The 22,500-nt window shown below is 36.3% G+C and overlaps 1 protein-coding gene across 2 annotated transcripts in view; it reads right to left on the bottom strand.

Annotated features, from left to right (window-relative positions):
* Positions 1-1,691: 1,691 nt before the first annotated feature.
* fndc4b (fibronectin type III domain containing 4b) overlaps positions 1,692-22,500 on the bottom strand; it is a 90,663-nt gene continuing 69,854 nt past the window's right edge. For both annotated transcript variants that reach the window (XM_073928123.1, XM_002665135.7), the window contains 5 exons: positions 12,362-12,477; positions 12,026-12,230; positions 11,210-11,299; positions 10,567-10,703; positions 1,692-2,529 (listed from right to left, as the gene is read on the bottom strand). In XM_073928123.1, the coding sequence (XP_073784224.1) occupies positions 2,488-2,529; positions 10,567-10,703; positions 11,210-11,299; positions 12,026-12,215 (459 nt within the window). In that variant the 5' untranslated portion in view covers positions 12,216-12,230; positions 12,362-12,477 and the 3' untranslated portion in view covers positions 1,692-2,487. The remainder of the gene's footprint in view (positions 2,530-10,566; positions 10,704-11,209; positions 11,300-12,025; positions 12,231-12,361; positions 12,478-22,500) is intronic.

Here is a 22,500-nt window from a genome sequence, read left to right as displayed (position 1 = left end):
ATTCTGCTTTGGCGACCTCAGATTAATAAAGAGACTAAGCCGAAAAGAATGTAAATGTTACTCATAATTTAGTTTTGTTGAAATGTAAGAATAAGCATATTACAATTGAGCATATTTAATTTGATTGAATATGATTAGAAATTAATTTAAAAATGGCTACAATGGTTAGAAACCTATTATATAAGTCATAATTAGGCCCACACGGAATCTGCACACGCAAAAATACTCAGATGTTTACCCCATCATCAAGTCAGTAAATTTATTTGGGTAAATCAAAAACATTGCAAGAATCAGCTGCTTTGTTTCCAGTGAAGATTTAGAGAAACTTGTTCATGCTTTTATCAGCAGCAGGGTGGATTACTGTAATGGACTCCTCACTGGTCTTCCTAAAAAGACAGTCAGACAGTTACAGCTCATCCAGAACGCTGCAGCCAGAATTCTAACCAGAACCAGAAAATTAGAGCACATCACACCTGTCCTCAGGTCTCTACACTGGCTCCTAGTTACATTCAGAATAGACTTTAAAGTATTATTACTGGTCTATAAATCACTAAATGGCCTAGGACCTAAATACATCACAGATATGCTCACTGAATACAAACCTAACAGATCACTCAGATCATTAGGATCATATAAACTAGAAGTTCCAAGAGTTCAGTCAAAGCAGGGTGAATCAGCTTTCAGCCACTACGCCCCTCGCTGCTGGAATCAGCTTCCAGAAATGATCAGATGTGCTCCAACATTAGGCACATTCAAATCAAGACTGAAAACACATCTGTTTAGCTGTGCCTTTACTGAATGAGCACTGTGCTGCGTCCGACAGATTGCACTATCATGTTTTTCTCTTCTTCTTCATTCCTATATATCACATTTTACCTGTTTTTATGTTTTTTAATCAGTTTTATTATTTGTTTTTATTTAATTTTTTTACTTGTTTCTTTTATTCTTGTTTATGTAAAGCACTTTGAATTGCCACTGTGTATGAAATGTGCTATATAAATAAACTTGCCTTGCCTAAATTTTTTTATTCAGTTTTTTAATTAATTTCACCAATATTGTGATGCAATAATATTAATATTAAAATGTTCATGATTTATTTACAATACAGATTGTGAAGTAATATTTTCTGTCTTTTAGATATTTTATATGAGAGACTTGCTTTGTTTACCAAATAAGTGAATCTGATAGGATTTGCATTGTAAACATTAAAAATTCATTATTTTTTTTTAAATATCAGGTTAAGTTTTTAGTTATGATACTCCTAAAATCATTCTGCATAAATCCACATATTTATTACCAAATTCTCAGCAGAAATATCAAAACATGTCTGACGATTCTGTCTGGCCCTAGTCATAATTATTACAATATTCACAAATACAGAAGCCAGCTCTTTGCAACTCTTACATGGTCGCCCAGTGAAGCTGCGCCTGGTCAGTACCTGGATGGGGGACCACATCGGAAAGCTGGGTTGCTTCTGGAAGTGGTGTTAGTGAGACCAGCAGAGGGCGCTCAGCCTGTGCCCCAGTACATTGATGAGGACTCTACACTGCACAGTGAGATGTTAAACTGAGATCCTGACTCTGTGGATGTCCTTCCAAAAAGTGAAGGGGTTTTAAAAGCTCTATGTAGATGTAAGGAATTATTATTATTAAAAACGATGCAAAAAGAACCAACAGCCAAAAAAAAAAAACTAGTTTATCCATTTTCCATTTATTGGAAAGAAGGATTGAGAATAAGAATGTCAATAATAATAAATCACTTCTAACCTTCACAGTTTTTAAAACTACATTCTTCATCTATAGTCCAAAACTACAGCTACTGTACATGTAGATCATTTACAGTATATAACAAAACCAAAACGTCTCACTTTGAGAACAAAATACTATCAATAAAATAAGCGTCAATATGCACATTACAACATCGGGACAGACACGTGATCTAATAACTTAATATACAAGCTCCAAATAAAACCATGACTCACAAAAACAGCGTTTATGAACGTAAACACTCTTGCACTGGATCTCACAAGTGTTCAATTTACAGCTATGAAGCATTTAATAACAGCGGTAACGCTTAAAAGATAAAACAAGCCTCTAATGTGCAGTTCACTGTGGTTATAAATGAAGAACTCATGGCATCCAGCCAATTCTGTGGCTAACAATGAGGTTATCGTCATCATTTACACGTATTGATGAGAAATGGCAGATTTGCAGTCGTTTTAATTATTAATCTTCATTCACACAGCTCCACAATCATATTCATAGCACCGAAAACTCCTCCTGATAGATTATTTGAGTGATGCTACAGGGGTTTTGTTCATCGTCCAGGACGTTATTTTAGTTTATTGGAGTATACAGTACTTCTGAACAGCCGTCACTGGTTCCTGATCAGGAGCTGAGAGGGTTCATGGTAATATTGCCTTTAACGCTTGTCTTGAATATCTGCTGATGAACTGATCTCAGACCAGGCCAATGATGATGATGGTGGTTAAACCTTGATGATGCTGACGGATGATGACGTCCTCTGAAACTGGAGGAAAGAAGAAAAGAAAGTTGGTCAAAAATTTGCCAAAAGTAGTTCATTTATTTTCCTTCGGCTTAGTACCTTTATTCATCAGGGGTCGCCACAGTGGAATGAACCGCCAACTTATCCAGCATGTGTTTTAAACCAACTGAAACCCAGTACTGGAAAACACCCATTCACACTCATACACTATGGCCAATTTAGTTTATTTAATTCCCCTATAGCGCATGTCTTTGGACTGTGGGGGAAACCAGAGCACCAAGACAAAACCCATGCCAACACAGAGAACGTGCAAACTCCACACAGAAACCAGCAACCATCTTGCTGTGAGTGGACAGTGCTAACCACTGAGCCACCGTGCCACCCCTAATTTTTTTTTTAATGCTGAGGTTGATGCTATAGACTGTAAAACAACTCATGTTGTCCCAACACAAATTGATAATAGCCCCGGACAGATCACATGGATTTGTCATGATTTCGGCAGGATTTCCTTGGTGTCGTGGGAATTCGTAAACAACAAATGGGTGTTGTGATGCAAGATGCAATCGTTTCTTCTCATGCAAAGTGGCATAGTTCATGACAAACCAACGCAATCTCACAGCAATTCGTAACTTTTTGATTTAGTGGCTAATTCGTATGAATTTGTACGATTTAATTCGTACAATTTAGTACGATTTGCTCATCCCCCAATGACGGTTGGGGTTAAAGGTATAGTTGGGTACCACGCTTCTTTTTTAAAATCGTACAATTTCGTACGACTGAACTCAAATTAGCTACAAAACTGAAAAAAATGTAAAATACTTACGTTTCCTCTTGAGATCAGGCTGAACAAACGATACCATGTCTGCGACACTTCATGACACCAAAGTCAGCATGTCTTTGACAGAAAGTCTAGCATGTTGTGTGGTTTATTCATAAACTAATTTCGAGAGGATCACGTGCTTATGATCAACACGGCTGGCACCATTTTAGCTCCGTAATCTGCCCTATCAGATGATTACTGACGCATTATAAATAACCAGAGCTTTTTACTCCAGCTATCTTCGTCTTGAAGTTCACCCCCCTTCTTCCCCTACTTCCCCCCTTTTTTCTGATAGGGCGACACAGTGGTCCAGAGGCTAGCACTGCCGCCTCACAACAAGAACGCTGCTGGTCAAACCTCCTATCGGGCTGGTTGGCGTTTCTGTGCGGAGTTTGCATGTTCTCCCCGTGTTCGCTTGGGTTTTTTTCTGGGTTCCTCGGTTTCCTCCCACCGTCCAAAGACATACACCATAGCCAATCGACTAATCCAAATGATCACCTAAGATAACCTTAGTTCACACTTTTCACACAACGACAAGCAGTGGAGTTCTCGAGACCTACCTGAGCTCGAACTCCCCTATCGCCTTTCTAATGGAAGGGAGCCCCGGGCTCGAGAATATTACGAGCTCAGGGCTCTCTCCCGGGACAGCATGCCAATTACACTTTATTGATCATCAGCTAAGTGTGACCTCTTGAATAATTTTTTCCTTGCTCTTCACGACGAGTTCCGTCATGTGGGTAACACTGGCCGACAGCGATGGAAATAACTGCACTATAAATAACGGCGCTACTTTTTTCAGTAACGAGTAGGGGTGTAACGATACACTCAGCTCACGATACAATGTGTATCACGATATAATTATCACGATTCGATATGTATCACGATATTTGGAATAAAAATTGAAAATTAAACTGAAATGCAAATTTTATTTAAAAAAATTTAATTACCAAGTAAACTATTTTTTATGTATTTCTTTTGTTTCAACTTGTTAAACTGAACCTTCTTTAAGAAAATAAATTAACCAGGCCTGTCTCTGGAAAATAAAACAATTTAAAAACTTATTATAAAATATTATTGAAATGATTCATTTCAATTGAATTTACCAGTAAGAGCTTAAGGCTTTGCTTGGTCACTTGCGTTTTTTGTGTGTGCAAAAAAAAAAAAATCCACATTTCCAGGTAATCAGCAGTTCTATAAAATAATCCTGAACTTATGTGTATCTGTCTGAGAGGATTTTATGGATGGCTGTCTTCATGTTGGGCATGATGAGTGACAGGGTGGCCGTCGTGGCTCTTTTCAGCAGTTTAGGCAGGTTTACTATTTCTTCGGCGTCGCTGATGTCGGCGCTATTAAGTGTATCATGTTGACGTGCATTTTTGTGTACCTCTGTACTCAAAGGGTTAATGCTCGTCGTAATCATAACTCTAAAATGCGATATGATTATTTAAATAATGTGCACGCTTTCGGTTTCATTTCCACTGCTGTTCATAATTCCCACGCGGCTCCTGAACGACCACTCTGTTCCACAAACTGAATGTTGAATGTTAGTCACAGTGTTGAATGCTGAATGTTAGTCACAACCTGCAGGTTCTGTTCACTGAAGCAGACGCGCGTGCACGCGACTATCATAGTCTGCCCTCTGTAGTAACAGCTCACGGTCAGCTCACGTCATGTGAGATTTTGCGAAGACAGAATGATATTTTAGGGTGAATTGTACCTTATAAATACAGTATGCGACTCTTTTAACAGCATTAGAAGGTATCCATGTCGCTGTGCAAAGTACTGTATGTAAATCACTGTGAAGACTTTAAAACCTAGGCTATGTTTGACCCAGTATGCGTGTCAAAAAGCGGACGAGTCTAAAGCAATGACTGTACAACCGAAATGTTGCCAGACGTCTGATTTTGAGAGGATGGGCTATCCTCTATTTCAACTCCACTCATCTTGGTCTGCTAACATTACTGCTGCTGCAATCTGAACTCACGTGCGACAGCAGGTGGAACATAGCTCACGTGCAAACAGCTCAACTAATAAGAGAAAACGGACGTCATATCGTAATCAAATCGTCATAACGCCACGATGCATATTGTGACATTTTTGCATCTCAATAAATCGTACAACAATAAATCGTTACACCCCTAGTAACGGGTAATCAAATAAGTTACCGTTTCCCCCGTTACAACGCCGTTACTGACAATAAAATACTTATTACTATAATTGAAAACACTGAAGCAGTTTTCATGCGAGCAGCGTCTCTCTCAGCTGTAGGACCTCTCTTTCTCTGGGGATTGTGTGTGTTTGGAGCTGGGGTGGGACACATAACCAACCAGTGATGATGATTTGGTGTGTCTGTGAACGTGGTGTAACTGAGAATGTGATGATTGGCTTAGATCACTGGTGTCCAAACTTGGTCCTGGAGGGACGGTGTCCTGCAGATTTTAGCTACAACTTGCCTCAACACACCTGCAAGGATGTTTCCAAATAGTCTAGTAAGAGCTTGATTAGCTAGCCAAGGTGTTTTAATCTAATGAAGCGCCTCACGTCGTCACATGCCGCCACAATATTAGTGGCTATACCAGTGATAATGTGAGCTCTGCTACCAGAGGAGACGAAACCACGACGTCAAGGCAAATAAAACTTGATTTTTCTCACAAAGTAAACACTTAATACTCAGACAGAACTAAACAGAATTAAATCTCGATATATAGTTGAGGACAGGCTGCCGCTGACTCTCACATTGTCCCACAACAACATTACAATAGTGTAGATTAGTGGTGCACTATCAAGGACCACGCTACAACCATTGCTTGTGAAACTTTATTACGAGTTGTTTGAGAGAGGTAGGTAATAGTTATGAAGATTGAGAAGAGAAGTATGGATGATTATTGAAACGGCTGATCAGGGAGTCTTGTTCAGGGAGACTTCAGGAGTGGGGGCTTGGTCTCATAGGTTAAAGCCTGGTTAATATTCGACGTGTCCGCTTGTTCACTTGAGTGTGTGCGGCGAATGTGACGTCAATGCGGAGTTTGCAGATGTTCGCTTTGGGGCGCTTTTGTTTTTTTATTTTGAGACTCAAGCAAACAGTTTGTGCGGCGCTGCGTTTGATTTGAGTTGAATATGAAACACTCTGAAGAGATGTTGTCTGAAACCGTACGACCGTACAGACACCTTTATGATCCGTGATCATAGAGATAACCTGATGATCAATAATTCTTGGCTAGAAATTGCAACAGCCGTGGGAAAGGAGAACGTTTTTGTTAAAAATTTTGAAAAGACCTGATGATAAGTTTGTTAAAACCAAAGAGGTTGTGGCAAAAGTGGAGACGCAGGTACACGATTACAGAATATGTTTTTCCCAACACAATCTTACAGCAATTTGTAACTTTTTGATTTAGTGGCTAATTTTTATGAATTTGTACGATCTAATTCGTACAATTTAGTACGATTTGCTCATCCCCTAATGACGATTAGGTGCCATGCCTCCTTTTTACAATCGTACAATTTCGTACGGCTGAACTCGTACGAATTAGTTACTAATCTGGCAAAACGTTAAATTCTTACGTTTTCTCATGAAATCAGGCTGGTTTTTCCACTATTTATAGGTTTAACACTGATTTATATATTGCAATATTACATTTAAAACTATTTAATAATTACAAAACTATAATAAAGTCACAAAATTATTTCTTTAATGACTGGGAAGGAATATTTAAACCTATCATTTGACTAATTCGATTTGTTAAAGTAACTCAGTAGTTACTTTCCTTGGTAATCACTTTTAGAATTATGTTACCAACTCGGTTACTATTTGTGAGAATTAAAACTATAACTAATTACTCTTTCTAAATAAATAATTCCTAAATAAATGACTATTTACTTGTTAAATTAACATTTGTATACATGACAGAAATTAAAATACTTAGTTGAATTTCTAATAGACAGAAATATGAGGTATGATTTTAACATCTCTACTTTAAGCAACTAAAAGTTGACATATTTACATGCAAATGCATCAATATGCACAACAACAATTCTATTTAATGAATATCCGCTGAATGCATAACAAAGCATGTTCAGATGCTAATTAAAAATATCACAGCAGGCAGTCCAGTAGCTCATATCACTCATTTGTCAGTCGCTTTGTGACTGCTAAATTAATGAATGTAAATGTATGCAGATTATCAAGTGTCAAGTGAAAAAGTTATGACACCCTATTGAACATCATGCTTTTACATATCAGGACATCATGAAAAAACTATCTGGTCTTTGGCAGGTCTTAAAAATCGAAAGATAAATCCTCAGATGAACAACATCAGTTGACATCTCACAGTGTGTTATTATTTATTTCAAAAATATAAAGCTAAGATAGCAAAGCAATGGGTAACACACTTATGATACAGATCCTGTCAATGCACTTTTATCAGTAATGATTAAAGTCCTGATTTTCTGGATGAGCTTCTCCGTCACTCAGATCAATCTGGAGTAGAGGATGACATGGGAGTGGATTTTCACTCCTGTCCCGTCCAACTCCCACAGAAAGAAATGCTGTCCCGTCCCACTCCTAGACCAAAGTTAAAAAAATAATCCTGTCCCATCCCACTCCTGGTAAAATGACTCCCGCTCCTGTACCACTCCCATGTATTTTTTTCTACTTTTAGTCTTTAAATAATATGTAGAATTTGGTTTTATCTGCTGTTTTAGACAGCTGCCAAGTCCCTGTTTTTAGATTTTCTGGAGATCAGTTACAGTAAATAAAAGAAAAGCAGTACATAGTTCACACCAAGCTGCATTCAACTAATTTATTGAAGTTATTAAAGTTTTTTAAATTAACATGTTAACAATATTCATCCAATATGCTCTTGCATAATGAGAGAAATGTAGCATGCACAATTTAAATGATTAAATTTTTCACTTATTGAAAAAATCAAATTAGCAGAAACAAAATGTATATGTATGTACAGTGTGTGTGTGTGTGTATATATATATATATATATATATTATAGGTGGCATAGATAAACATTTTTTAATCTAGATTAAAATGGCTCATTTGAATTCTGCCGAAGGCATTCAGAATATGTGTGCTACCCAAATACTAAGGGCACTATCATACACCCGGTGCAATGGGGCGCAAGGCGCAGCGCAATACTTGTTTGGTAGTTTCAGCTTGGCGCAAGAGTCGTTTTGAGGCGTTGCGCTACGCTGTTTAAATAGCAAATGCATTAGCGCTCATATGTGCGCCCATAGGCGTTCTGCTCTAAAAAGGAAGGCGTTCTGAGGCGGACTGCTGGCGCGTCGCTATTTTGAGAAACTAAAATAGATTTTTCATTAGACCAAAACAAACCCGGTCTAAACTCCAGCGCAGAGTTGCACCTCGCTTACACACTGCTTAATACGCACAAGAGAGCAATAGGCAAATATCTTTACATATGAAAAAATGTAAATATTAAGGATATATATAGGATATAATAAGGATAGATATAGGATATAAATATAAAGGATTAAAATATTACAAAACATATTATTTTCTAGCCTACATAAATATGAAAAATCACTGCTTTTATGTCTTCATCTCGGGAGGCTTTTTTAGTTCATTCATAACAATTTGCTTTTGTATAATGTTATTATTATTAGCAGTATTATTTATTATATCCATATTTATATTTGTTTTATTAAAAACAAGCTTAGATTTGCCCACCTGTCAGGTTTTAGACCATATGGGGCACAGCATGTGTTTTAGAATATAACTCATTTATTAGTTTGCTTGAAAATATAACTGAATTTAGAAATAGTTTTGAAACGAATATTTGCGCTTAACAAACAAAATTAATTATTTATAGACTAATTGATGTCTGTGCGTAAAGGTTTCCCTATCCAAGAGCGAAAGTGAAAGTGATCCAATATCTCTCATTCTCACGCAGTAGATGCTCTGTTTAACAGTTTTCTGTTAAAAAAAACTGTTAACTGTTTGCTAGTGAAATGCTCAGTTTTTCCACTTAGACTTACTTTGCGTCCTGTAAATAGCGAATGCGCTCTTGGCGCGACGCTGCTGGCTCTTAAAGGTAATGGGAGATGAGACTCTAATTGGTTTATTCTCAAAACACACCTATAACGTTTGCGCCCTGCGATTTGCGCTCTGCGCATGGACCATCAAAATAGAGCCCTACGTCTTTGAGAACTGGTTTCTCAAGCCAGGTGGCGCATTAGACCAGGGGCTCATCTCCTGTTTCCAAAATGCATCACAAACTGCTTGAGAAAGTGTTCTACTATGATAATTGGTGATGAAAATAAATGATGTTCAATAAGATGTACTTGTGTTTACTCACTGTTAATTCAGATAAACATGAATTCTGAGCTGTAGACCTACATAAGCTCCAAACAGCGATTCTTGATCACCCTAATCTGACTAATGTCATAACTGAAATAAACAGAAATGGAATTAAGACATGTGGAGTATTCAGATATTAGCGGCATTATTGAAGTAAACACTGCGATCAGTAAACACCGTCATGTAGAACTTTTTGCCATATTTTCCGACAAGATCCACACAAGCGGCTATCAGTAAAAGATTGCACACATATACACAAACACATAGCAGAAACACAGAAGTTTTTTTCTTTTCATTTTGTCGTGCGTTATTAAATTCCATAGCCCTCTCACCAGTCCTTACTCCTTATTTGCGTCCAATACCCCAGTTTGTCACGGGGCATGAATGAAATGTTCATGAGTCAAAGTGAAAGTTAAGGTTAAGGCATCCATTCTGATTTGATTCAGAAGGGCACTTTTTTTGTCAGACGGCTCACCGGTCTGGTATACAGCCGCATTGAAATATCAAGGTGGAAGTCACCATAGCTTGCGTAGAATAGACCCAGCTCCCAACCCAACTTTGAGAATAGATTAACGGCGATAATTTTTTTTAAAGCCGATAACAGCCCATATATATATATATATATATATATATATATATATATATATATATATATATATATATATATATATATATATATATATATATATATATATATATTTATTTTAAATGTCTTTAAATGTCACTTTAACCTGAATACTAGTATCTTGAAAAATATCTAGTCAAATATTATTTACTGTCATCATGGCAAAGTTAAAATAAATCAGTTATTAGAAATCAGTTATTAAACTATAATGTTTAGAAATGTGCTGAAAAATCTTTCCGTGAAACAGAAATTGGGGAAAAAATATACAGGTGGGCTAATGCAGTATTTTACCTTGCTGCCCAGAAGTCCTCCGTTGTGGTACTCTGGAGTGCTCTGTCCGGACAGCGGCTTGCTCTTCTCTTTACTGTGGTTGTTGGAGTCGTTGTCTTTGATAATATCGTACTGCTTACAGAAGAGCACAATCACAGCTGCGCAGAGACACACATCAGATTCACTGGATCAGATACGCTTAATTCAAACTAAACACTATCTGCCATCATCTGAACATCACAATTGAGTTTGAAAGGAGGAAAGTTTTGCTAAGGTCATTTAAAACTACAACAACAAGCTTTTACTACAGGAAAGATTTCAGTGTAAAGGGAATTCAGATGTTACAGATTTTACCGTATGTGCATTTGAATGTATCCTACTTTTATGGCTGTTAATTGTCAACATTTGCTTATTTGCTCATTATTATTAGGCTCTCATCAGGAATTGCTTCAGCGCTCTTGTGTCACTTCCACAGCCTTACTCTGCTTCATCTAATACATCATGATAATAAGTGTTAAATACTTAGTCCTGGAGGATGTAATGAAGTCCACAACTCCACTTAGTCACAGCGTCATCAAAATACACCTTTGTTAGTTGTGAATACACGCCCTCTAGGGGCCAAAAAGAAATACTGTGCATTTAAATGACAAACAAAATCCTTTACCTGCCCACATTAGTAGTACAGTCATGATGATGAGTATCTCTCCAGTCTGAAGATGTCTGGAAATGTCTAAACCCTCAACGGCAGGGTCATCTGTCCAAAAAACACATTTTAGAAAATTGAAGAGAAAGTTATTCATTAAAGAAGCTATATGAGATGGTGTTATAACAATATCATTCTTATTGCATGCACTTTAATGGGTTTACTTTTCACATAATGTGCATTTCTGCAGCAGCACTGTCATTTATACTGTCTGAATTCTCTGATTGGGTTCAGCATTCTACAAAGCCCCACCCATTTTGATAAGAGTGTACTGATTGGTCAGTTTAAAAAAAGTGATCTGCCAATCAGGTAAAGCATGCATATATGAACATATATTAACATACATATATGATTATATCTAATACATTTGAGCATACATGTACATATTTGTAATTCCAATGGTTGAAATAATATAAATGAAGGCAGACATTTTTAATAAATGAGCTTGAACTTAAACAAAGAGAATAAGCTCAACCCTGTTAGACTATGCGCCGCGGCACAGAGCATGTTTTTCCAACCCTAAAATAGAAAATGTGCCATGCGCTTTAGACTTTGTGCTTGGATTGTTAAAATAGAGCCCTTTGTGTTTACAACTTGTTTAGAAGCATTGGAAGCTGGATAGTATGTTAATTACGGTTACATTTCTGAGAGGTGATTGGTCGATCACAATTCATTTGGTCAGCTGGCCAATCAGAGTTTTTTGAAAGGGGGAGATTTGTACAAAGTGTTTAAGACCTAAAGCTTTATAAAGTGAATGACACTGTATGACATGTTTACCTTGATCCATCATGGTGGATTGAAAATGTTCAGACTTTTTAAGCGTCCTGAAGTGAATTTTTTTGCTGGCCAGACTCTCTCCATACAGTCCCACAGACTGGACCTGGATAATATAATCCGTGTCCTCATCCAAATCCCACAGTATACAAGCACGACTGGTCGTGTTCACCTCGCGAATAAAACGCTGCATCAACCCATCCTGACGCTGCAACACACACACATTTCACACTTGAGGATTCATCACTTGTACATTTATTGCCGATATTACATGTCAGGCTTCTTCCATTATAATAAAAGCCTGCAGGGCTGGAGCTCATTGTAATAACTTTGTCTGACCTGCTGTGAGATGGCAAAGCCAATTACGGTCTCTCCCTCCGGAATATTCCAGGACACGGTGGCCGAATCGGCCCGCAGGTGAGTAACAGAGACATTGACAGGAGCAGCAGGGCGGTCTGGGAAACACAAATCACCAGCATGAATCATTCATCAGCATAAGCACAACACACACCAACATGCACAACTCAAGATTAAAACTGACATTAGGGCTGCACAACATTGTCGTTATAGCGATAATCGTATATACAATATCCATTTTCGCAGGGAAGTGCATTAAATTAAATTTGCTTTATATGCCAAGCATTTGTAGTAGCATAGTAGGGCTGCACTATATATCGTTTCAGCATTGATATCGCAACGTGTGCATTCGCAATAGTCACATCACAGCATCTGCAATGTTGAGTTGGGATTATACGTGATCAGCAATGAAGAATGTGCAGTGTTATTTTACTTTTCAAGAGTTCACACTTAGATAATAGCCCCTTTTACACATACAGACCTTTCCGCAAAATTACCGGCAGTTTTCCGGAAAGGTCTGTATGTGTGAACAGGCCCTTTTTGAAAATACCGGTAAATTCGTTCTGGCTATTTTCCGGAAAGAGAAGTTGTAAGATTACTGGTAATTTGCCGGAATGCTGCGCTGTGTGAATGCAGAAGGCAGATTGCCGGAAAGAGCGCGTACACGTTTAGAACGTACTGATGTGAGACGTCTACTTTAGCCAATCAGAACAGTCAGGCACATTCACGTGCGCGCGGTTTATGAGAATAAAAGCCTTTGAATATTTTTCCAGACACATTTAGCTGCTAGATGTTAGTCAGATAATGTTTCTATGTTCATTCTTAATGCTAACTGTGTAAATAATTATCGATAAAATGTTTATGATAATCCGTTGTTTGTTTACCTTCAAGCTTTGCGTGTGCCCGTGAGCACCCATAGCGCCAGAAAACACACATATCATGAACATCTCGACATGCGAAAGTGTTTCTCTATGTTTTCATTGGAGTTGTTCACAATACTGATCCTTCCAAAGAGTTTGTAATGTAGTCAAATGTTTACAAACAAAAGCGCAGCCGTTTAGAGGTCATTTCTGATTAATGATGTCAGAATTTACCAGCATTATGCGATGGATGTGTGAATGCTCTTTTCCGGAAAAATTCCGTAACGTCCTCGCCTGTGTGAACAGCGCTTTTTTGAATTTACCGGTAAAGTCGTTCTGGAAATTTTCCGGATATTTACCGGTATCACTGTGTGAAAGGGGCTAATGCCTGACTATTTAAGCAGGTTTGGCATGCTGTCCCAGCAGAGAACCCTGAGCTCGGAGATAGATGAGCCCAAGGCTCCCGCCTGGTCAATAAGCTTTAGGAGGGATATGAGATCAGGTAGTTTTTGATAACTTCCCAAGATTACACCGCTAACTGCGCTAGTTTGTAGTAAATGCTTGTGACTTTAACTTTTGTTGCATGGTTTTTGAGTGTGGGAGGAAACTGAAGCACTCGAGGAAAACCCACGCGAACACGGGGAGAACATGCAAACTCCACACAGAGAGTGTCGGATGGCTCAGCAAGTGTTTAAACCAACAACCTCCTTGCTGTGGGGCAACAGTGCTAGCCACTGAGCATGAACTTAGAATTGAGGAGGAGGGATAAGGGTTTGTGGGGGGGATAAGCAAAACGAAGATAAGGAATGAAGTTTAGGCTGGATATTTATATTAAATTTAGAGTGATCCCATTGGCTAGTTAGTGATAGGGATCAGCTGTAATCAATCCTATCACATGCTCCACTCAAAATTAGTTTAAGAAACTTCACTTTTAGGGGTATGACACAATATGGAGTTCAAAATTTACAGGTTTTGCTATACTTGTGGGGACATTTGAAATACACATTTTTTTCCCAGCAACAGACTCATTCATATATGTATTAGACTCCGTATGAAAGGTTTCTAAAAAAAAAACCAAATAATAGAAATTGGGGCAGCACGGCAGCTCAATGGTTAGCACTGTCGCCTTACAGTAAGAAGGTTGCTGGTTTCTCCCCCAGTCCCAAGACATTTGGTATGGGTGAATTGAATAAATTAAACTAAATTGTCCATAGTTTGTGTTTGTATGGGTGTTTCCCAGTTCTGTGTTCCGGCTGAAAGGGCATCTGCTGTGTAAAAATGCTGGATGAGTTGATAAGTTGGTGGTTCCTTCCACTGTGGCGACCCCAGATTAATAAAGGGACTAAGCCGAAGGACAATTAATGAATGAATTATGAAAAAAAAACTAATAAAAAAATTGGAGCTGCACGGTGGCTCTGTGGTTAGCACTGTCGCCTCACAGCAAGAAGGTCGCTGGTTCAAGTCCCGACTGGGCCAGTTGGAGTTTCTGTGAAGAGTTTGTATGTTCTCAGATTGTTGGGGTTTCTCCCACAGTCCAAAAACATTCGGTACAGGTGAATTAAATAAGCTAAATTGTCCGTGGTGTGTGTGTGTGAAGGAGTGTGTATGGGTGTTTCCCAGTACTGGGTTGCGGCTTGAAGGGCATCCACTGCGTAAAAAATATGTTGGAATAATTAGCGGTTCATTACACTGTGGCAACCTGTAAAATAAAACAAAATGCCAAAGGAAAATAAATTAACGAATCAATGAATGAATAAAAAATTTGGACAAAGAACTTCAGGTTTAATAAATATGTTTTTTTTTTTTTAAGTTTTACAACAAATATATGCTCCAATAGTATGTGCTGTCCTTGATAAAACCCTACAGTATTGCTGCTTTTTGATGAAAATGTTTGATGAACACCTAACTAGAATGTTTAAAAACCATCCAAAGAGTGTTTAAATTATTTATCCTTTATTTTATTTTGTATTTGAGTATGTATGTGATATAACAGTGCTTTCCAGATTTTTTTTCATGTTTGGTAAATTGAACTGTGTGTGTATATACTTTACGTGTATAAGTCACATGCGTTGCTCTGGTGTGAGTTATTCACAGACTTCAACAGAGTGTCAAATCTGGATGGTTCTGTGGGTCTCGTCTATCAGATCTGAGCTTTATTTTGTATTCTCTATTGGATTTGAGTCAGGTGATTGGCTGGGCCATTCTACAGCTTGATTTTCTTTCTCTGAGAGCATCTGAGAGTTTCTATTGCTGTGTTTTGGATCATTGTCTTGAATGTCCACCCTGGTTTCATCTTCATCATCCTGCTATTGCTGCGTTCACACCAATCGCGAATGATTGCTGCGTTCACACCAATCGCGAATGAAGCGTCAAGAGTGAGTCAATCATGAGCTTTGTTTAGTAGGGGCGGGATTATGACATACCGCCTGTTGTTGGTGTCCCAAGGAAAAATCCTCCTGCTGACACCAAACATTCATTCACTCATTTTCTTGTTGGCTTAGTCCCTTTATTAATATATTATTAATATATTTATTAATAGATAATGATAGAGCCATTCTAATCTCAAGGGGCAAGGTGTTCCACAACTGAGGACCTGCCACAGAGAAAGCTCTGTCCCCTCTACGTTTCAGCCTGGACTGAGGAGCTGAAAGAAGATTCTGATCACTTGACCTAAGAGATCTCACGGGACTGTAAAAATGAAGCAGCTCTGAGAGATTCATATATATATATATATATATATATATATATATATATATATATATATATATATATTAGGGATGTAACGGTATTGTAAATACTGTCATACCGCAATATTAATTTTTTTCGATATTACCGTAGTCGCATGACTCGGTAAAACTATAATTCTTCTGAGAAAATTTGCTCAGGCGAATGAAGCGAACGGGAGGTACCGGAAACTACAATTCCCATCAGCCCAGGCTTGGCCATAATCCCTTGCGGTCTGTTGTCGCTACAGATCCAGTAATGCGGAAATGGAGTGTGCTGCTAGAAGCGGGGATGAAAAAGAGCTGGAAAACTCTAAAGCGGGTGTTGTCGCCGCGCGCGTACTGAATAGCGGTGTTGTCGCGCGAGTTCTTATCAGCTGTGTTGTCGCGCGCGTTCTAATCAGCTGTGTCGTCGCGCGAGTACTGTAAAGCGGGGACGGAGGGTATGTCGCGTCGCGGGGGCACTTTTGATCATTTTGGAAGGGAACTTTCTATCCAAGACTAAAAAGGGCATGTGCACTGCACAGGTTGAGCCCTATGTGTGCACGTGCCTGCAAGTTGGGGAATACGACTAATAATCAGTCATGGGGACTGCAGAAACACAGCACAATGTTCAGATTGATGCAGACATGAGATCGCTATCTCACTCATGGTTTGTTCTCTCAAGTGGTGGAAAGACAATGCACAACGTTACCCACTGCTGTCAACCTGGGCCAAGTCATATTTTTCTTGTCCCAGAAACCTCAGTCCCAAATGAGAGGGTTTTTTCTGTTGCAGGGGACATTGTAAATACCCAGAGATACCAGCTTTTACCAGATTATATTTATATGATAATTTTCCTTTAAACCCATCTCTATCTAAGTGAGTGAGTGATTAAATGTTGAATGTGATGAGTTTTCAACACTACTAAATTGAAACTTAATTTTTTTACATGGTTTAATATTTTTTTGTTATTAAAATTGAAGTTCCTGTTTCAAAGCTTACAGATAGATGGCTAATTTGTATGTCATTGACACTTTTGGCACTTTTTTGGAGTATTTTCATAAGTTTTGTTTTTCCTGTAAATGATTCAATAAATACCGTACCGTGACATTCATACCGAGGTATTACCGTACCGTGAAATTCTGATACCGTTACATCCCTAATATATATACATACATATATATATATATATATATATATATATATATATATATATATATACACTCAAAAAAATGATATGTTGGCGTTAATTAACTTTTTTTTGTCCACTGGTTCCACGTAACCGAGTTAAGTTACCTTTAAGAAAGAATATTAATTTTAGTGAACTTAAGTTAGTTACATAAAGGTAATGTAATGTTGTTTAGTTCAATCAACGTAACATTTATAATTTAGCATTATTCAATGTAGTTATTTAAGTTCAATTATTCTAAAATTGATATTGTTATGTTTAACTAAATAAAAAAACAGTTTCCGTTTCATTGAGTTTATTCAATAGCATTTTTACAATTTTACACATTTTCCAGCAATCAAATGATTATCAAAATCTAAAAATTGTCTTTATCTGTATCTTTACTTATTACAATAATTTTAAATATTAATACTATTAAAATAATAGTAATACAAGTATAAAGTAAATTAAAAACAATAAATTATTTACAAAAATATGCTTACAAAAGCATCATAAAAATACACTTTTCAAAATGATACTTTTCATACATTACAACAAAACATTCAAAAATAATATTCCGCCTTCAAATGATTCATAAAAATATACTTAGAAAAATTAAGTCTTCTTTTGTAAACTATACTGTACCTTCTTTACACTGAAAAAGCAGATAACACTTCAGTTGTTCAAAGAAAGATTAACATTTTAAAGCAAAGTAACATGATCAGCACTAAACCATAAATTAAACCAACCATCACAGAACATGCAATAGCTACACACATTCATCTCTGACATTTGCACCATTTCTGCACATTTGCACCAGACACTTTCTTACAACCACTCCCTATATCTAAAAAACAAACACAAAAAATAAAAAACAACAACATTGTGCATGAAGTCTGCTTCACACAGGTGAGTGGGCTTGACAAACCACATGTAAAAGCATTCTTAATTCTTAACATTCATTGTATAATTAGCACATCTTGGGTGTATTGCCTCTTCTTGTTGATTTGCTGAATGTCTCCTCAATTGTAAGGTTCTTCAAAAGAGTCTGCTAAATGTTAATGTAGCTACTGTAGATCCATAAGGTGGTGTTGCACATCAAGGTTTGTGCTTCATCATGCCCAACATCTTAAAAATGTCAGATAAAAAAATTAAACATTTACCAACAGATCAAAGGTGAAAGGAGGAATTGGTTTAAGACGAAAATACAAAATGTTAAAAAAAATAAATAAATGTAAAGCTTACCATGTACTCCCTCACTTAGGGGCTTTGAGGATGCATTCACACCTTTTTTTCCACTGGTGATGTTCTAAATGACATGAAGTGACAATTAGTAATTTACTAAATAATTAGTAGTTAAAATTACTAAGAATTTTTACTGTACATCATTTTAATGTGTGTATAGGCATCTAAAGGCATAGTACCTGGATGATCCACAGTCTTCTCAGCCAGATATGGGACTTTAGAGGTTGAGTTGTAAACCTGTGAGGGAGAAAATAGATGTGAGTGAGCAAAGATTTGTAATAATAAAATATAATAATATAAATATATACAATTTAGAATAATATATTTATAATAATAAAAATGAAAAAAAAAAACTGCAAACTACTAAACTTAAAAGTTTAAATGTGTTAGATGACCAAACAAATAAGCTTACATTAAATATGTCATCATGCTAGATGTCATCCTATTTAAGTGTCACATATGCTTGTCAGGTTTTTTTTTTTTTTTTTAAGTTAACAGGCTTGTATAATAAAAATGTGCCAACACCACCTTTTAATTATTATTATGTAAGTTATCAAAACTGCCATTCAAACTTGACAAACAGCTTGACACTCATTTAAAATAGAGACTATCAAATCAAATCAAAAATCAAATCACTTTTATTGTCACATTATCAGCAGCACGTCTGCTATGATAAGTGAAAAGCTTAGACTATTCTAACATGACTATTCCTTACTACCAACGTTTGCTACTTTATTTTGGGGGAGTTAATATACACAAAGTATAAAATTTCACAGGAATGCAAACAAACTACAAATTTATTTGTCATTAATGTGAAAAAGACTCAGGGAACATGGCAATTTCACAACAATACTATACACAAACACAACAGAGTATAACAAGGGAGTACATTAATGACCCAAATGTTGTCACAGCCTCAATATAAATACATAAAAAGTAAATAAAATCTCACCTGTGTGTCCACATTGGGCAAAGCTTTGTGCACGCTCTCAATTTGTACTGTAATCTTCATCTTTTGATTCCCATAATATGGCGCCGAGCTGAGAGTGATCGTTATGGTTTGAATCTTCTTACTTCCTGTGTTGTTTTGAAACTGCGCATGTGCAGATATTACTCCATCTATTGACCAAAATGCAGTACTGCAGAAGCAACACAACTCCCTTTCATTCATGTTAATTAAGCGAGCTGTATAAATATGAAAACTTACTTTTTCTATTTTTTTCCAACACAACACTTTTATTTTTAATACACAAACATAAGTGAATTGTTTAATTTAAACATAGTTAAATTCTTTGGACCAACTAAAGCCAAAATTCATTTTTTTGAGTGTATATATATATATATATATATTAGTGCTGTCAATTGATAAAAAAAAAAACTATATGATCACACCTTTTTAATAAAATTAATCTCGATTAATCACATTTAAAATACTGAAAATTGTAAATTTGGCTATTCAAATGTAAAATTAATGTAAACGCAAAGACATTTTGTGTGTAATTTGCAAACTAATTCGATTTGTCTTTTCATATATGTATTTCCTTGGTTATCAACATCTGGTGAAAATTTAAAGTCAACAGCACATTTTTAAAACACCATTAAAGATCATTTTTGTTAACGTTCATCATGACTGTGAGAGATCCTTGGCCAATGTTCTGCGAATGTTCCCTGTCTCCTGGTGTACTGTTGCATGCGAAAGGAAGATGTTTCAGGGGTATTTTTAGATGCTTTGTAGTATTTATGGATTCGCTCTGTCTCTGCTTTCCCAAGACATCCAAGGATCACATTGACATCGGCTCAATGAACAACTACAATAATGAAGTTCATAAATATGCAACACTTCTGCATTTAGCTGATTCACTGTGCTGGGACATTATGCTAATTTAATTCTTCTCTTTTAAAGGGATAAGAGTGGCTCAGTTGGTCAAAATGAGTGAAAATCTACAGCGCTTTGCCAAATAGGTGACTTTATGCGGCAAGGTGAAAGAAAAATCTGTGTGACAGAAAAAGGACATGCAGTGGGGTTTGGTTTCACCACCATCCATGCAGAAATGCTTAATATGAAAATAACAGGGAAACACTTTATAATAACTACACACTATGAATCATTTATTAAGCATTAGCAAATAGTTAATTCATTATCTGTTAAACATTAACTCTACACGACAGCTGTTAGTAAGCAGTTTATAAATACATATACAACTGCTTTATTCTTGACTTATAGGCTCATCCAGGGGCGTTAAATGGCATTTAGAGGTTTTAGCATCTAAACTCTTCAAATATGAAAAAAATACTTATTTTTAAAATACAATTTTGCAAAATCATAATTTTCTTTGGGAAATCTGTTAAAACTTGATTTCAAGAGTTCACACTTAAATATTGCTTGACAACTGTAAGCAGGTTTGGCATGCTGTCCCGGGAGAGAACCCTGAGCTCGGAGATAGTTGAGCCCAGGGCTCCCCCCAGGTCCATAGAGCATGTGAGGGGAGTACGAGATCAGGTGGTTCTCGAGAGCTCCCCTGTTTTGTAAAGGAGAAAAGGAGGAGAAAGGGGGTGGATGGGGGGTTTCTTCGGAAAACGAAGATAAGGGAGTAATATCTAGCTAGGCTACTTATAGTGAGTTAGAATAGATCTGATTGGCTAACTAATGAGTGTAGATAGGTGGCAAGCTGCAGTCAATTATATCACGTGCTCCTCTCGAAATTAGTTTAAAAACTTCACTTAAATTAAAAACTGAAGCCTATAGGCAAATAACAAACTGGCCAGCGCATTCAGCCTTCCTCAGTCAGAATTTAGCCATTTGAATAATAAGATAAATTCAAACATAATAATAATAATCCAACTTTTGGTCTTTCAAACCACCTGACCCCCCTTGGCTATGCGCATGACTACTTAATTTAACTTTAAATTTTATGAAGAGAGGACTAATTGATTGATAATAAATTTTAATAGCAGTTAAATAATTAATAGCAATATATAATACATATAAAAAAAACAATATTCATTCTTGGCGGGGGTGTGGAGGGATTGTATTCACTCGTCCCCAGTCCCCACCAATGTCAAGTGTAAACCTACGCCCTTGGGCTCATCTCATCTATATTGTGCTTAATGATTGTATTTTCATACTTTGTTAATGATTATTTTTCATTACTTAAATATTGCATTATTTACAAACTAGTTATTTAAGAATAGTTGGTGCTAAAATGATTGTAAATTATTAAACTATTGAAATTAAAATTCATATATCTTATTATTTGATTTATTTATTTTCTATTAAAAATATCATACATAAAATAATATCATTAACTAAATATACATTTCAACATGGTTGAAAATAGAGTAAGATGAAGCACAAGCTTATTATTATTGCCACCCCATTACCACACACATCATTTGTCTATTAAACTCATTTCTTCTTTTACTCATCTCTTTTTTTACATGAGACATATTTTATCCTTTTGTCATCTTTGACATATTATATGTTTAAATCCATTTGTACCTTTACTTTTGTAACAATACCCCCCCTTCCAAAAAAAAAAACAGTACTGCAAATAGTCATTAATTAAAGTTTCATCATACCTCATTTAATCCTTTTTCAATCACCTTCATCTTTATATTGCTTTAATAATATATATTTATACAACTTTTTACACTGATTATTATCCTGACATTGTTTGAGAGTCTGATCTAGACTGTTCCATAATTTCACACCACAGACAGAAATACACAAACTTTTTAAAGTTGTCCTTGTTTTCAATCTCCTAAAATTTAGTTCGTCTCTCAGGTTATATCCCCCTTGTCTTTCTTCAGAAAACTTCTGCATGCATTTTGGATGTAATTTATTGCTTTAAACATTTACTGCGCTGTTTTAAATTGAACCAAATCGTAGAATTTTCTAAAACAAAATATTTTTCAGGCATATACTAATTATTAGTTTGTTTGTATGTAAATAAATGGTTTAATAACTCCACTTTGTCTACAGTGAGGACTATTCATGCTTTTTAAATGACCATAAAAAATATAAATATTATAGTAAAAATAGAAAATAAACGACTTTATTCAATTCCACTGATTTGAAGAATTACACAAATGAAACTGTATCAAATAAAAATAGGTCTTTGCAATCTTATGTAAAATAAAATT

The sequence above is a fragment of the Danio rerio genome, chromosome 17, assembly GCF_049306965.1.
Source record: "Danio rerio strain Tuebingen ecotype United States chromosome 17, GRCz12tu, whole genome shotgun sequence".
Classification (NCBI taxonomy): domain Eukaryota; kingdom Metazoa; phylum Chordata; class Actinopteri; order Cypriniformes; family Danionidae; genus Danio; species Danio rerio.
The sequence above is the reverse complement of the archived record's forward strand: the minus strand, read 5'-3'. Positions and strand labels throughout refer to the sequence as shown.